This window comes from Scyliorhinus torazame, chromosome 6 (assembly GCF_047496885.1).
Source record: "Scyliorhinus torazame isolate Kashiwa2021f chromosome 6, sScyTor2.1, whole genome shotgun sequence".
NCBI classification, from domain to species: Eukaryota; Metazoa; Chordata; class Chondrichthyes; order Carcharhiniformes; family Scyliorhinidae; genus Scyliorhinus; species Scyliorhinus torazame.
In genome coordinates this window covers 287025487-287040095 of record NC_092712.1, presented here as the reverse complement: position 1 = coordinate 287040095, position 14609 = coordinate 287025487, and the positions used below count along the sequence as shown (strand labels likewise).

The window sequence follows — 14609 nt, the reverse complement described above, 5'->3', positions numbered from 1 at the left end:
AGATCATTACTCTGAGTCTCTGGATCACTAGCCCAGTGACAATACCACTATGCCACTTCCTTCTCAGTCTTCTATACTTGTGTCAAAAGATTTGAGTCTCCTGAAGAACAACATTTTTAAACCAGTGATGCAGCCGTGGTACAGGTGTCCAGCAGCACCACCCGTAGTTCCGTTTTGTCCTCGTCGCCAATATGGTAAACAATGAGGAGTACCGAAAATTGTGTCTTAGAAGTTTATTTTCTTACTCACAGCAAGCAGTGAAGAACACAAAAAATCCCAGCTGGGACTATCCGAAGAAACCGGCTCCCGTCTGGGCCGGCAATTATCTTGTGAAGTTAACAAGCCCCTGCTGTTGGGCATCTGCCCCTCAGCAGGGGAGCTTGTATTCCACAAGCCCCAGGGGGAGATTAATCAGGTCATTCCCATGGGTATCAAGGAGGCAAAGGATATTCAGTTTCTTTATAACATTATTTATCTGTTCCCGTGCTTCCAAGAAGTGAGATACTTGAATCCTTAGGTCCCTCTGGATTGACATATTTAACTTCTCTCTATTAGAGGTATGCTCCCATCCCAGTTTTCTTCCCAAAATTATTACCATACCACCACCCTTTACATTAAACAGCATTCGCCATTTCTGTATCTATTTCACTAACCTAGCTTATTTTTTATTCACTCATCCCCAGTTGGTCTTGAGAAGGTAGCGATGATTTGCCTTTTCAATACATGCAACTGAGTGGGTAGGTTAGTCTCATTGTGTTGTCAGATAGAGAGTTCCAGGATTTTGGCCCAGTGACGATGAAGAAACAGCGATATATTTCCAAGTCGGGATAGTGTGTGACTTGGAGGAAAAGTGGTAAGTAAGGTGTTCCCGTGTGCCTCCTGGCCTTGTTCTTCTCGGAGGTAGAGGTTACAGGTTTGGGAGGTGTTGCTGAGGAAGCCTAGAAAGTTGATTCAGTCCATCTTGTAGATTGCCCAAACAACCCACTGTGCACCAGTGGTATAGGGTGTGAAGGCTGAAAATCAACGCTACCACCAAGAAAGCACAACAGCGCCTATACTTCCTCAGGAAACTAAGGAAATTCGGCATGTTCACATTAACTCTTACCAGCTTTTACAGATGCACTTTCGAAAGCATCCTATCTGGCTGCATCACAGCCTGGTTTGGCAACTGCTCGACCGCAAGAAATTTCAGAGAGTCGTGAACACCGCCCAGTCCATCACACGAACCTGCCTCCCATCCATTAACTCCAGCTACACCTCCCGCAGCCTGGGGAAAGTGGGCAGCATAATCAAAGACCTCCCCACCCACCCTGCTCACTCTTCCAACTTCTCCAATCAGGCAGGAGATACAAAAGTCTGAGAACACGCACGAGCAGACTCAAAAACAGCTTCTTCCCCGCTGTTACCAGAGTCCTAAACGACCCTCTTATGGACTGACCTCATTAACGCTACACTCCTGTATGCTTCATCCGATGCCGGTCCTTATGTAGTTACATTGTGTACCTTGTGTTGCCCTATTATGTATTTTCTTTTATTTCCTTTTCTTTTCATGTACTTAATGATCTGTTGAGCTGCTCGCAGAAAATACTTTTCACTGTACATGACAATAAACAAATCCAATCCAATCTAATCCAATGTTCATAGTCAGCCTCTTCAGTCTTGCTGCCCTTGATGGCTTTGTCCTACCTATTTTAACAATAGATTTAGATTTATTGTCATATGTACCGAGGTACAGTGAAAAGTATTGTTCTGCGCGCAGTCCAGATTATTCCACACATGAAAAAACATAGGACATACGATAAATACACAATATAAATACATAGACATGGACATTGTGTGAAGCATACGGAGTGTAGTGGCTACACATTATAGAAGATGCATGGAGAGATCAGTTCAGTCCATAAGAGAGTCATTTAGGAGTCTGGTAACAATGGGGAAGAATCTGTTTCTGAATCTGTTAGTGTGTGTTCTCAAACTTGTGTACTTCCTGTCCGATGGAAGAGGTTGGAAGAGTGAATAAGCTGGGTGGGAGGGGTCTTTGATTATGCTGCCCGCTTTTCCGAGGCAGCGGGAGATGTAGACAGAATCAGTGGATGGGAGACAGTTTCGTGTGATGGACTGGACTGTGGTCATGACTCTGTAGTTTCTTACAGTCTTGGACCGAGCAGTTGCCAAACCAAGTTGTGATGCAGCCAGATAGGATGATTTCCATGGTGAATCTGTAAAAATTAGTAACAGTCAATGTGGACATGCCAAACTTCCTTAGTTTCTGAGGAAGTATAGGCATTGCTGTGCTTTCTTGGTCATAGCATCGACATGAGTGGACCAGGACAGATTGTTGGTGATGTGCACACTTACGAATTTGAAGCTGTCAACCATCTCCACCTCGGCCCCGTTGATGCAGACAGGGGTGTGTACGACACTTTGCTTCCTGAAGTCAACGACTAGGTCCTTAGTTTTGCTGATTTTGAGGGAGAGATTGTTGTCGTTGCACCACTCCACTAGGTTCTCTATCTCCTTCCTGTACTCTGACTCATCGTTGTTCGAAATCCAACCCACTACGGTTGTGTCATCAGAAAACTTGTCGATAGAGTTGGAGCCGAATTTTCCACGCAGTCATGTGTATAGGGAGTATAGTAGGGGGCTACATACACATCCTTGCGGGGGCTCAGTGTTGAGGATTATCGTGGAAGAGGTGTCATTGTTTATCCTTAATGATTGTGGTCTATGGGTCAGAAAGTCGAGGATCCAATTGCAGAGTGAGGAGCCATGTCCTAGGTTTTGGAGTTTGGGTATGAGCTTGGCTGGGATTATGGTGTTGAAGGCGGGGCTGTAGTCAATAAATAGGAGTCTGATGTAGGAGTCCTTGTTGTCGAGATGCTCTAAGAATGAGTGAAGGGCCAGGGAGATAGTGACTGCTGTGGGCCAGTTGTGCTGGTATGCAAATTGCAGTGGATCAGGGCTTCTGGGAGTATGGAGTTGATGTGTCTCATGATCAATCTCACGAAGCACTTCATAATGATAGATGTCAAGGCCATCGATTGGTAGTCATTGAGGCACGTAGCCTGGTTCTTCTTTGGGACCGGAATATAGCAGCTTTTTTTTCTCTGATTTCTGAAGTGGAACTTCAACCTCAGAAAATGCAATGTTTCCTGCGCTTCCCTCCTCCTGCAACTGCCATTGTATTCCATTTTGTCACAACCCACTTACCTCCAAGCACACTGGGCTAAATAGCTGGCTTGTAATGCAGAACAAGGCAGCGGCACGGGTTCAATTCCCGTACCAGTCTCCACGAACAGGCGCCGGAATGTGGCGACTAGGGGCTTTTCACAGTAACTTCATTGAAGCCTACTTGTGACAATAAGCGATTATTATTGTTATTATCCTGAAACTATTGCAACCCTTTAAATGGGCATGTTAAGCCCCACTTTCCCTACTCCTCAATTCAATTATATGGCCAGTCAACAGCCACTTTATCCCCATTGGCATTTTACCGGCATCGGGAAGGCCTCCCAGTGGTTTCCCAGGTAAGAGGCGCGGAGTTGGCGGAGTTGGGACAGCAGACTCAGAAGCAGCCTCTTGATTGGACACTCCAGGTAAAATCGCCCTTCACTGTCCTGCCAACCACGTAGGCTCGGGACGTGCTTTCAGTCCCTGCTGTTGGACTTCCTTGAGTCAGGTCAAATACAACCCTTTATTCTTATCAATGCTAAACACAGATTTACATTGACAACAAATTATAGCAGTGATTTCTTACATAATGAATGAATTTCAAACATACATCAAAGCATATCGACTGAGATAAATGTGGCACACTTATTCTATATGCACAGTGGATTTTTATTTTGTGTAATCATTCCCAATTCCATAAGTTCTAATAATTAGATGAAAAAGCAAATCTTATAAACAATTATCCATCCAAAAATATATTTATGCCTTCAAACTCAGTAATTAATTTTAGTACTGTTAGGATTTTTAAAATCTTACCAGTTCTTTCAGGCACAAAGAAAGGGGCTTCCCTGTGTGCATTGCATTTGTTATCCATTTATTCTCTTCCAAATACTCATGAATATGGAAGTATCCATTCTGTCGCTTTGACTGCTCGGCTGAGGGGGCCTGAGGTTTCTTCATCTGCATTGCAAATGCAATTTTAAAATGATGGAAGTTTAAATTATTTCTGGCAAGGTGAAACTGTGAACATACTTATCCGTCTCTACGTATTTACTCTTTGACAAAAATGATAGTCATGACAAAACCTAATCAATGGTGATCCACTTTCTGACTTTGCAAAAGCCGCTCTGAAAGCAAGCCACGGTGAGCTCTGCAAAAGCAGGCCACGGTGGAAGCAATGGGCTTCCGCCAAGCGTAACAGGAGTAAAATGAAGAACTTAAATGATTGAAAGAAGACAAAAGGCAAGCCAATACTCAGTTTAGCAACACCTAATCGGGGTGCACCAAAACGCCACAGGCCAATGCCATTTTTAAAAGGATTCTTATGCTATCTGTCTTATACTATCCATGCATTGTATCAAAAATAACTTGGATAGAACAATTGCTGAATAGTAAAGGAAATAACCTCATTTCAACCTTGCCCAGACAAAGGAAGTGTAGTCGGGGGTTTAAAATGGCAATCAGGTGGAAAACTGGACAATATTACAGGGGAGGCAATGGCGTAGTGGTATTGTCACTGGACTAGCAATCCAGACATCCAGAGTACTGCTCTGGGGTCCCTGGTTCAAATCCTGCCACTGCAGGTGGTGAAATCTAATTCAGTAAAAGAAATCTGGAACTAAAAGTCTAATGATGACCATGAAACCATTGTCAATTGTCGTAAAAACGCATCTGGTTCACTAATGTCCTTTAGGGATGGGCAATAAATGCTGGCACAGCCTGCGACACCTGCGTCCCATGAACAAAAAGAATATTTCACACCTGCCATATTAGTGGAGTTGATTAATATTGTGAAATATTGAAGTTCGGTGACATCATTCAGATCCCAACAAGGTCTTACTTCAGAAAAAAGAATGAGAAAGGAGTGAGTGAACTAGTACCGGAAAGGGTTCAAACGAAAGTGAAAATGCCAGCTGCATATTACTTTACCTTTTTAAGTACCTGTTTCAAAGAAAGGCATTGGTTGAAACTTGATAGTTCCATGTTCCACTTACCTGTTCTGGTTTTGCTTGAACAATCTTTATAATTGATTTATCCTCTGCCCTTTTTTCCATAATTTTCTGTTACAGCAACAAAGAAAAAAAAATCTGCTAAGGTTTGGATAATTCATTCATGCAAATGCAATCTTGATTGTGTAGAGCGGTTGAAAAAGATAGGACTGTTTCCCTCGAAACGGTGACGGTTAGGATGTAACCTAACTGAGGTTTCTAAAGGTGATGAGCGGTTTAGATACAGCAGATCTAACACATAGAATTTCTATAGTGCAGAAGGAGGCCATTCAGGCTCTAATGTCTTGGGCACGCCCCAACCTATCCCCATAACCCAGTAACCCCTAACCCCACCTAACCCTTTGGATTCTAAGGGACAACTTAGCATGGCCAATTCACCTAAACTGCACATCTTTGGATCTACAGAGAGGAAAGATTCTGGCGAGCAGTCATTTACATGATGTCATAGATTTAAATTAATTGGCTAAAGATCCGGGGCGGGATTCTCCAATAATGGGGCTATGTCCCCACTGCAGTGTGAAAACATGGGCGAATCACTCTGGACTTTCCTTAAGAAAGTCCAGAGTGATTCTCCTACCTGAAGGGGGCTAGCAGGGACCGGAGTAACCCTCGCAGCTCCGGCTGTCGATACGGGCCCTGCACTTCCGGTCGAGGGTCTGCGCATGCTCACGGCATCGGCTGCCCCGCGCAACATGGCGGACCCACACCACGTACCGGCACCAAATATATAGGCCCCCCCCAAGATCCCGCGTGCCCGCGGATCGGTAGCCCCTGATTGACAGTCTGGCTGTCTGTGAGCCCCCCCCCCCACCCCGGTGAAGGATCCCCACACCAGGGCGGCCGGGGACCGAGTCCGCAGCCGCCACGCCGAGTTCCTGACGGGTGGGACCATGCGAGAACCACGCCGTCGGGAACTCAGCCAGTTACACTTGGAGAATCGCCTCTGTCAATGGCCCCCTACCCGCGCCGCGTAGACCGCGCGATTCGCACCGATTCTCCGGGAGAGGCGTCGCGCAGGATTTCGGCGTCGGCGCCCATTCTCTGCTCCCGCGCCGAATGTGGTTTTGGCGTGGAGGCTCAGAGAATCCCACCCCCGGAGCTCCACCTGAAAAGGTAATTCCATCAATAATTTTTAAAGGGAGTTAAAAAAAAGTACTCGAGGATGAGGGGTTCACAAGATTAAAGACAAAAATCAGAGATTGCGGAACAAGGAATGACTGGCCTTGCAAAGAGCCAGCACGGAAAACCGAAAGGTGCATTCTATGATGTCTTGATCATTAAGAAAATATTTACCTTTAATTGTTTTTGCTGTTCGAAACTCATATAGGATGTGAACAGATCTTGGCTATTCGTAATGACAGTCCCCACACCACGGTAGGGTCTACAAAACAGAAGAAATATTCCATATTACCTCCGTAGTCTCTTATTACTTACTTAGTGTTACATCAGCAGCCAATAATTCATGATCACGTTGAACAAAGCAGTTCTAATAATAGCAGAATCTGATGTTATGGGCGGCAATTTGAGCCGGTTTTTGGTGTCAGCGTAAACAGCGATGCTGGCCCCAAATCTCGCGAGAATCGGCAAACGAGATTCTTGCAGATTGCAGATTGGGGCGCCCTTTAGAGACGGATGCCGGCAAACAAAATTCGTGCCAGCTCTATCACATGCCTGAGTGATGCCGAAAACCAAGTCCCCAGATCTTGTTTTGTACGAGAGACCACTAAATTCTGGAGAGAAAACACAGTTGTGCAGCTGGAGAGTTGCACGCTGATTTTCTCACCTTAGCTAGCACTCTGTGCTGAGGGGAATGTTCTGCTCTGTGTATTTGTTTAGCTATCCCTCAATCATTGAAGGAAAGGTTAAGAATGTGTTGGGGGCTTCCAGTGACGGTGATGTGCTGAGCAGACGCACATCAGGTGGCTCTCCTCTGAACCAGAACAAAAAAAGGCACTTTTGTTGAATTTTCTCCAAATTTCAAATGAAAAAAATCCCTCAACAGTAAAAGGAGGGTAACCAAGAATAGATGGCAGCGGATGGGAGCTCGAGGGGCCGAAGAGATGTCAGAATCGGCGGAAAGAGCCAAGACCAACAGGCGGACGAGTTAGCAGACCCACCAGGCGAAGGGGCCCCGACCACCCAGGAGAGAGGGCGGCCAACAACCCGAGCATTAGCCTCCCTCCCCCAACCTCGCAACCACCTGGAGACGGATGGAAGAGTTTCCTGGTGAAGGAGCTGACCGCCATGAAGGAGGCAATCAGGATAGAAATCCAGGTGGCGGTCAAGGTGGCAGTGACAGAGGCGATGGCCACCGTGCAGAAGGCAATCGATGGGCTGGGGAAGAAAGTGGCGACTTAGGAGAGGACGATCCTCGAGCGGGAAAAAGCCTCGACAGACCAGAGCGCCAGAATCATCGCCCTGGCGGTAGAGGTAAAAGGGTTGGCGGCGGTCCAGGGGAACCCAAGGGGAAAGTCAAGGGCCAGGAGAGCAGGTCCCAACGACAAAACATCAGGATCGTGGGCCTGCCCCAGATTTGTTGGCATTGAGGACAAAGACCTAATGGACCACGTCGCCCAAATGCTGGGCAACTTAGTCAGGAGAGACTGCTTCCCCAAACCCCCAGAGCTCGACAGAGCACACAGGTCACTCAGACCGAAATCTATGCCAGGGAGCAGCCAAGGCGATTATTGCAAAGCTCCACCGATATCAGGACCATGAGAGGATCCTGCAGTTGGTACACCAGATGAAAGTGAGCAGCTGGGAAGGACACTAAATTAGAATCTACCAGGACATTGGGGCAGAGCTAGCAAAATACTAATGAGCATGTTCTTCCCGGAGGTGGAGGACAAATGCTAACGCTGCTAGGGAGGCCCGGCCAACCACACCCACATGTTCTGGGCCTGCCCCAGATTTGTTGGGTTCTGGGCAGCCTTTTTCAAACAAACAAAGACAAGCAAAGAAAGAAATGTACAGCACAGGAACAGGCCCTTCGGCCCTCCAAGCCCGTGCCGACCATACGGCCCGACTAAACTACAATCTTCTACACTTCCTGGGTCCGTATCCTTCTATTCCCATCCTATTCATATATTTGTCAAGATGCCCCTTAAATGTCCCTATCGTCCCTGCTTCCACTACCTCCTCCGGTAGCGAGTTCCAGGCACCCACTACCCTCTGCGTAAAAAACTTGCCTCGTACATCTACTCTAAACCTTGCCCCTCTCACCTTAAACCTATGCCCCCTAGTAATTGACCCCTCTACCCTGGGGAAAAGCCTCTGACTATCCACTCTGTCTATGCCCCTCATAATTTTGTATACCTCTATCAGGTCGCCCCTCAACCTCCTTCGTTCCAGTGAGAACAAACCGAGTTTATTCAATCGCTCCTCATAGCTTATGCCCTCCATACCAGGCAACATTCTGGTAAATCTCTTCTGCACCCTCTCTAAAGCCTCCACATCCTTCTGATAGTGTGGCGACCAGAATTGAACACTATACTCCAAGCGTGGCCTAACTAAGGTTCTATACAGCTGCAACATGACTTGCCAATTCTTATACTCAATGCCCCGGCCAATGAAGGCAAGCATGCCGTATGCCTTCTTGACTACCTTCTCCACCTGTGTTGCCCCTTTCAATGACCTGTGGACCTGTACTCCTAGATCTCTTTGACTTTCAATACTCTTGAGGGTTCTACCATTCACTGTATATTCCCTACCTGCATTAGACCTTCCAAAATGCATTACCTCACATTTGTCCGGATTAAACTCCATCTGCCATCTCTCCGCCCAAGTCTCCAGACAATCTAAATCCTGCTGTATCCTCAGACAGTCCTCATCGCTATCCGCAATTCCACCAACCTTTGTGTCGTCTGCAAACTTACTAATCAGACCAGTTACATTTTCCTCCAAATCATTTATATATACTACAAACAGCAAAGGTCCCAACACTGATCCCTGTGGAACACCACTGGTCACAGCCCTCCAATTAGAAAAGCATCCCTCCATTGCTACCCTCTGCCTTCTATGGCCTAGCCAGTTCTGTATCCACCTTGCCAGTTCACCCCTGATCCCGTGTGACTTCACCTTTTGTACTAGTCTACCATGAGGGACCTTGTCAAAGGCCTTACTGAAGTCCATATAGACAACATCTACTGCCCTACCTTCATCAATCATCTTAGTGACCTCCTCGAAAAACTCTATCAAGTTAGTGAGACACGACCTCCCCTTCACAAAACCGTGCTGCCTCTCACTAATACGTCCATTTGCTTCCAAATGGGAGTAGATCCTGTCTCGAAGAATTCTCTCCAGTAATTTCCCTACCACTGAAGTAAGGCTCACCGGCCTGTAGTTCCCGGGATTATCCTTGCTACCCTTCTTAAACAGAGGAACAACATTGGCTATTCTCCAGTCCTCCGGGACATCCCCTGAAGACAGCGAGGATCCAAAGATTTCTGTCAAGGCCTCAGCAATTTCCTCTCCAGCCTCCTTCAGTATTCTGGGGTAGATCCCATCAGGCCCTGGGGACTTATCTACCTTAATATTTTTTAAGACACCCAACACCTCGTCTTTTTGGATCACAATGTGACCCAGGCTATCTACACCCCCTTCTCCAGACTCAACATCTACCAATTCCTTCTCTTTGGTGAATACTGATGCAAAGTATTCATTTAGTACCTCGCCCATTTCCTCTGGCTCCGCACATAGATTCCCTTGCCTATCCTTCAGTGGGCCAACCCTTTCCCTGGCTACCCTCTTGCTTTTTATGTACGTGTAAAAAGCCTTGGGATTTTCCTTAACCCTATTTGCCAATGACTTTTCATGACCCCTTCTAGCCCTCCTGACTCCTTGCTTAAGTTCCTTCCTACTTTCCTTATATGCCACACAGGCTTCGTCTGTTCCCAGCCTTTTAGCCCTGACAAATGCCTCCTTTTTCTTTTTGACGAGGCCTACAATATCACTCGTCATCCAAGGTTCCCGAAAATTGCCGTATTTATCTTTCTTCCTCACAGGAACATGCCTGTCCTGTATTCCTTTCAACTGACACTTGAAAGCCTCCCACATGTCAGATGTTGATTTGCCCTCAAACATCCGCCCCCAATCTATGTTCTTCAGTTCTCGCCTAATATTGTTATAATTAGCCTTCCCCCAATTTAGCACATTCATCCTCGGACCACTCTTATCCTTGTCCACCAGTACTTTAAAACTTACTGAATTGTGGTCACTGTTACCAAAATGCTCCCCTACTGAAACATCTACCACCTGGCCGGGCTCATTCCCCAATACCAGGTCCAGTACCGCCCCTTCCCTAGTTGGACTGTTTACATATTGTTTTAAGAAGCCCTCCTGGATGCTCCTTACAAACTCCGCCCCGTCTAAGCCCCTGGCACTAAGTGAGTCCCAGTCAATATTGGGGAAGTTGAAGTCTCCCATCACCACAACCCTGTTGTTTTTACTCTTTTCCAAAATCTGCTACCTATCTGCTCCTCTATCTCCCGCTGGCTGTTGGGAGGCCTGTAGTATACCCCCAACATTGTGACTGCACCCTTCTTATTCCTGATCTCTACCCATATAGCCTCACTGCCCTCTGAGGTGTCCTCTCGCAGTATAGCTGTGATATTCTCCCGAACAAGTAGCGCAACTCCGCCTCCCCTTTTACATCCCCCTCTATCCCGCCTGAAACATCTAAATCCTGGAACGTTTAGCTGCCAATCCTGCCCTTCCCTCAACCAGGTCTCTGTAATGGCAACAACATCATAGTTCCAAGTAGTAATCCAAGCTCTAAGTTCATCTGCCTTACCCGTAATGCTCCTTGCATTAAAACATATGCACTTCAGGCCACCAGACCCGCTGTGTTCAGCAACTTCTCCCCGTCTGCTCTGCCTCAGAGCCACACTGTCCCTATTCCCTAGTTCTCCCTCAAGGCTCTCACCTTCTGACCTATTGCTCCCGTGCCCACCCCCCTGCCATACTAGTTTAAACCCTCCCGTGTGACACTAGCAAACCTCGCGGCCAGGATATTTATGCCTCTCCGGTTTAGATGCAACCCGTCCATCTTATACAGGTCACACCTGCCCCGGAAGAGCTCCCAGTGGTCCAGATAACGGAAACCCTCCCTCCTACACCAGCTGTTTAGCCACGTGTTTGTCTGCTCTATCTTCCTATTTCTAGCCTCACTGGCACGTGGCACAGGGAGTAATCCCGAGATTACAACCCTCGAGGTCCTATGTCTTTCAAGGCAGTGTCCAAGGTTGTGGGGTGAGGGTGGAGCCGTGCCCGAGAATGGCAGTCTTCGGGGTATCGGACCAGCCAGATCTTCACATGGGGAAGAGGGCCGATGCCCTGATTTGTGCATCCCTGATCACACGACGGAGAATCCTGCTCGGCTGGCGATCAGCAGCACCACCCACAGCTGCAGACTGGCTGGCAGACCTCTCGGAATTTCTGCACCAGGAGAACATCAAGTACACCATCCGAGGGTCGGACGAGGGCTTCCACAAAGCGTGGGGGCCGTTCATTAGCCTGTTCCAAGAACTGGTCAAGGCAAACAGTGACTAGGAAGAGAGGGGGTGGGAGGGAAGAGAGAGAGAAAGATGAGGGAAGGCATGCACAAGAGACGGGGCAGAGTGGGTGGGAGGCAAGGGAAGGGATCCTAAGGAAGGCACAAAACGAAGCATGGGGGGCAAGGGGAGGAGGGGAAGGGTCATGCAACCCCCCCTCCCTCCCCCGCCCCCCCCCCTCCCGCCCCAACACCAAACCGGAAATAAAAGCAAGTGGAACATGTCACCAACAAGGGAGGAGGGGGCACTTGTAAAAAACATTGTACATAAGGCACAAACTTGTTTGTAAATAGCAGATACACGTGAGTTGCCACTTTGTAAATATTATGTGCTTTACATGTTAAACCGTTATACTGAAAAAAAGAATGTGAGGTGGTGCAAATTTCTATTGTAAGGTACTTCCCCCAACTGTTAAAAATAGTTGAGGGGTGATTTTCTGACTGGTAGTAATTTTCATTCCAAAATTCGGCCATGGCTATACGGTACAAAGGGAAGGCATATTTAGGCAAAACTGGAATAAATCCTGAATTATACTGACAACTTACACATCGATAATTTAGACTGATTTAGCACCTCAGTAGAACCACACATCTCAAAGTGTTTCTCAGGGCTAACTAAAAACCAAAGGTAAGGACTTAAAGAGGGAGGTAATTTAGTGGTAAATAAAATGAAAAGGTATGTTCAGTTATGACAGGCAGAAATGAGACAAATGGAATTCAATGTTGCCAAGTGTGAGGCTATCCATTTTGGGAGGAATAACAGCAGAATGGATTATGATTTAAACGGTAAGATGTTAAAACATGCTGCTGTGCAGAGGGACCTGGGTGTGCTGGTGCACGAGTCGCAAAAAGTTGGTGTGCAGGTGCAACAGGTGATTAAGAAGGCTAATCGAGTTTTGTCTTTCATTGTAGAGGGATGGAGTTCAAGGCTAGTGAGGTTATGCTGCAATTGTATAGGGTGTTGGCGAGGCCACATCTGGAGTATTGTGTTCAGTTTTGGTCTCCTTACCTGAGAAAGGACATATTGGCACTGGAGGGAGTGCAGAGGAGATTCACTAGGTTGATCCCAGAGTTGAGGGGATTAGATTATGACGAGAGGTTGAGTAGACTGGGACTGTACTCATTGGAGTTTAGAAGGATGCGGGGGGATTTTATTGAGACATATAAAATGATGAAGGGAATAGATAGGATAGATGCGGGCAGGTTGTTTCCACTGGTCGGGGAAAGCAGAACTAGGGGGCATAGCCTCAAAATAAGGGGAGGTAGATTTAGGACGGAGTGTAGGAGGAACTTCTTCACCCAAAGGGTTGTGAATCTCTGGAATTCCTTGCCCAGTGAAGCAGTTGAGGCTCCTTCTTTAAATGTTTTTAAGAAAAAGATAGATGCCTTTCTAAAGAATAAAGGGATTCGGGGATATGGTGTACGGGCCGGAGAGTGGAGCTGAGTCCACAAAGATCAGCCATGATCTCATTAAATGGCGGAGCAGGCTCGAGGGGCCAGATGGCCTACTCCTGTTCCTAGTTCTTATATTCTTATGTATGACTGAAAAAGAATATAGCAAGTAGATATTACAGGAAAACGTCACCAGAAGTAATTGTTACTTGGCAGGACGTAAGCTTGGAATCCATAAAAAATATTGAATACATAAAATGTCAATGATAGGGGTACCTTTGATATAATATTGACCAACCTAACCTCGTAAAGAACACTGAAGGCCAATCTCACAAGTTCAAGGTTCCAGCACAGAGGCCAGGCGATTAGCAGTAAATGAGAAAACAATTTTCCATCATAGATTATCATAGATTATCATAGAATTTACAGAGCAGAAGGAGGCCATTCGGCCCATCGAGTCTGCACCGGCTCTTGGAAAGAGCACCCTACCCAAGGTCAACACCTCCACCCTATCCCCATAATCCAGTAACTCCACCCAACACTAAGGGCAATTTTGGACACTAAGGGCAATTTTATCATGGCCAATCCACCTAACCTGCACATCTTTGGACTGTGGGAGGAAACCGGAGCACCCGGAGGAAACCCACGCAGACACGGGGAGGATGTGCAGACTCCGCACAGACAGTGACCCAAGCCAGAATCGAACCTGGGACCCTGGAGCTGTGAAGCAATTGTGCTATCCACAATGCTACCGTGCTGCCGGTAATCCATAATTTTGGTCACAAAACATGCAAAGCCAGCAAACAATGCTTCAATCTTGAATACTGACCCTTAATTATTCTCTGGAATATATGCTTCTCTACTGGAACAGTGAGTTTCAAATTTACCAAATACATTGAGAAAGTTTATTCGTTCACAATTTTGATAAACTTTTAAAAAATACATATAATTACTTTGCAAGGGGTGTAAAAAACCCACAGTGGAGAAGCTCCAGCCTTCTTTCATATTTCTTCGTCAAAGCTGCTTCTACAGGTGAAATGTTATCATCATAGACTGCATCCTGGAGTTCAATAGCGCTGTTACCTTTTACAAGGGAAAAATTGCAATTTATTTTTGCTCTATTTCTTAATGTATCCATTTTATTTTGGTTATCTTCTACTCATATGCAAAGGAACAATACTATTTTATAAGCAGGTTTTGATAAAATAATTCAGATAAACAAACTATCCACAAAGGAAGACTACAATAAGTATTCCTGTGTTGCTTCTCGTTGGGCAGCAGGCAAGACCACCATTAAGACACACTGCCTGCAATGACCTGTATTTCCAAGTTCCGGTCATTATCCTTCCCACAATGCACTCCTGGCACAACCCATGATCCTAATGTAGCCATGTGCTGAGAAATGGCACTGGTTGCTAATATAACCCCTCTATTCGCAATGGGAGTTGGAGAGGAAACAGGGAACTATAGACCAGTGAGCATCACGT

General features: G+C 46.4%; 1 protein-coding gene across 3 annotated transcripts in view; it reads right to left on the bottom strand.

Moving 5' to 3' along the window:
- LOC140425814 (uncharacterized) overlaps positions 1-14609 on the bottom strand; it is a 150851-nt gene that overhangs the window by 123417 nt on the left and 12825 nt on the right. For all 3 annotated transcript variants that reach the window (XM_072510217.1, XM_072510216.1, XM_072510218.1), the window contains exons 3-6: positions 14076-14205; positions 6474-6561; positions 5166-5231; positions 3988-4131 (exon numbers count right to left, since the gene is read on the bottom strand). In XM_072510217.1, the coding sequence (XP_072366318.1) occupies positions 3988-4131; positions 5166-5231; positions 6474-6561; positions 14076-14205 (428 nt within the window). The remainder of the gene's footprint in view (positions 1-3987; positions 4132-5165; positions 5232-6473; positions 6562-14075; positions 14206-14609) is intronic.